This window comes from Fusarium odoratissimum (assembly GCF_000260195.1).
Source record: "Fusarium odoratissimum NRRL 54006 unplaced genomic scaffold supercont1.26, whole genome shotgun sequence".
NCBI classification, from domain to species: domain Eukaryota; kingdom Fungi; phylum Ascomycota; class Sordariomycetes; order Hypocreales; family Nectriaceae; genus Fusarium; species Fusarium odoratissimum.
In genome coordinates this window covers 507,509-507,981 of record NW_022158710.1, presented here as the reverse complement: position 1 = coordinate 507,981, position 473 = coordinate 507,509, and the positions used below count along the sequence as shown (strand labels likewise).

At 49.9% G+C, this 473-nt stretch overlaps 1 protein-coding gene across 1 annotated transcript in view; it reads right to left on the bottom strand.

Moving 5' to 3' along the window:
• The window catches only part of FOIG_12469 (uncharacterized protein), a gene marked incomplete at its 3' end in the record, with an annotated part of 3,992 nt that overhangs the window by 493 nt on the left and 3,026 nt on the right, over window positions 1-473 (bottom strand). The window contains exon 3 of the mRNA XM_031213379.1: window positions 8-473. Coding sequence (XP_031057124.1) covers window positions 8-473 — 466 coding nt within the window. The remainder of the gene's footprint in view (window positions 1-7) is intronic.

Genomic DNA, 473 nt, shown 5'->3' with positions numbered 1-473 from the left:
GTCTGACCATCGTAAAGGTATGCTCCTGCAAGCACATGCTCTGATGCCAGTCGATCTGGGTGATCTTCTGCTGATATCCTCTCTCGGGTCTTAACCACATACTCTAGCATCTCGACTGCCTTCTTCGTCTGGCCATCGTAAAGGTATGCTCGTGCAAGCTCGTGCTCTGATGTCAGTCGATCTGGGTGATCTTTTTCTAGTATCCTGGCTTCGATCTTAACCACATACTCTAGCATCTCGACTGCTCTCCTGGTCTGGCCATCTGCAAGGTATGCTCCTGCAAGCACGCTCTCTGATGCCAGTCGATGTGGGTGATCTTCTGCCAGTATCCTCTCTTGGATCTCAACCACATGCTCTAGCATCTCGACAGCCTTCTTCGTCTGACCATCTGCAAGGTATGCTCCTGCAAGTTCGTGCTCTGATGTCAGTTGATCTGGGTGATCTTTTTCTAGTATCCTGGCTTCGATCTTAAC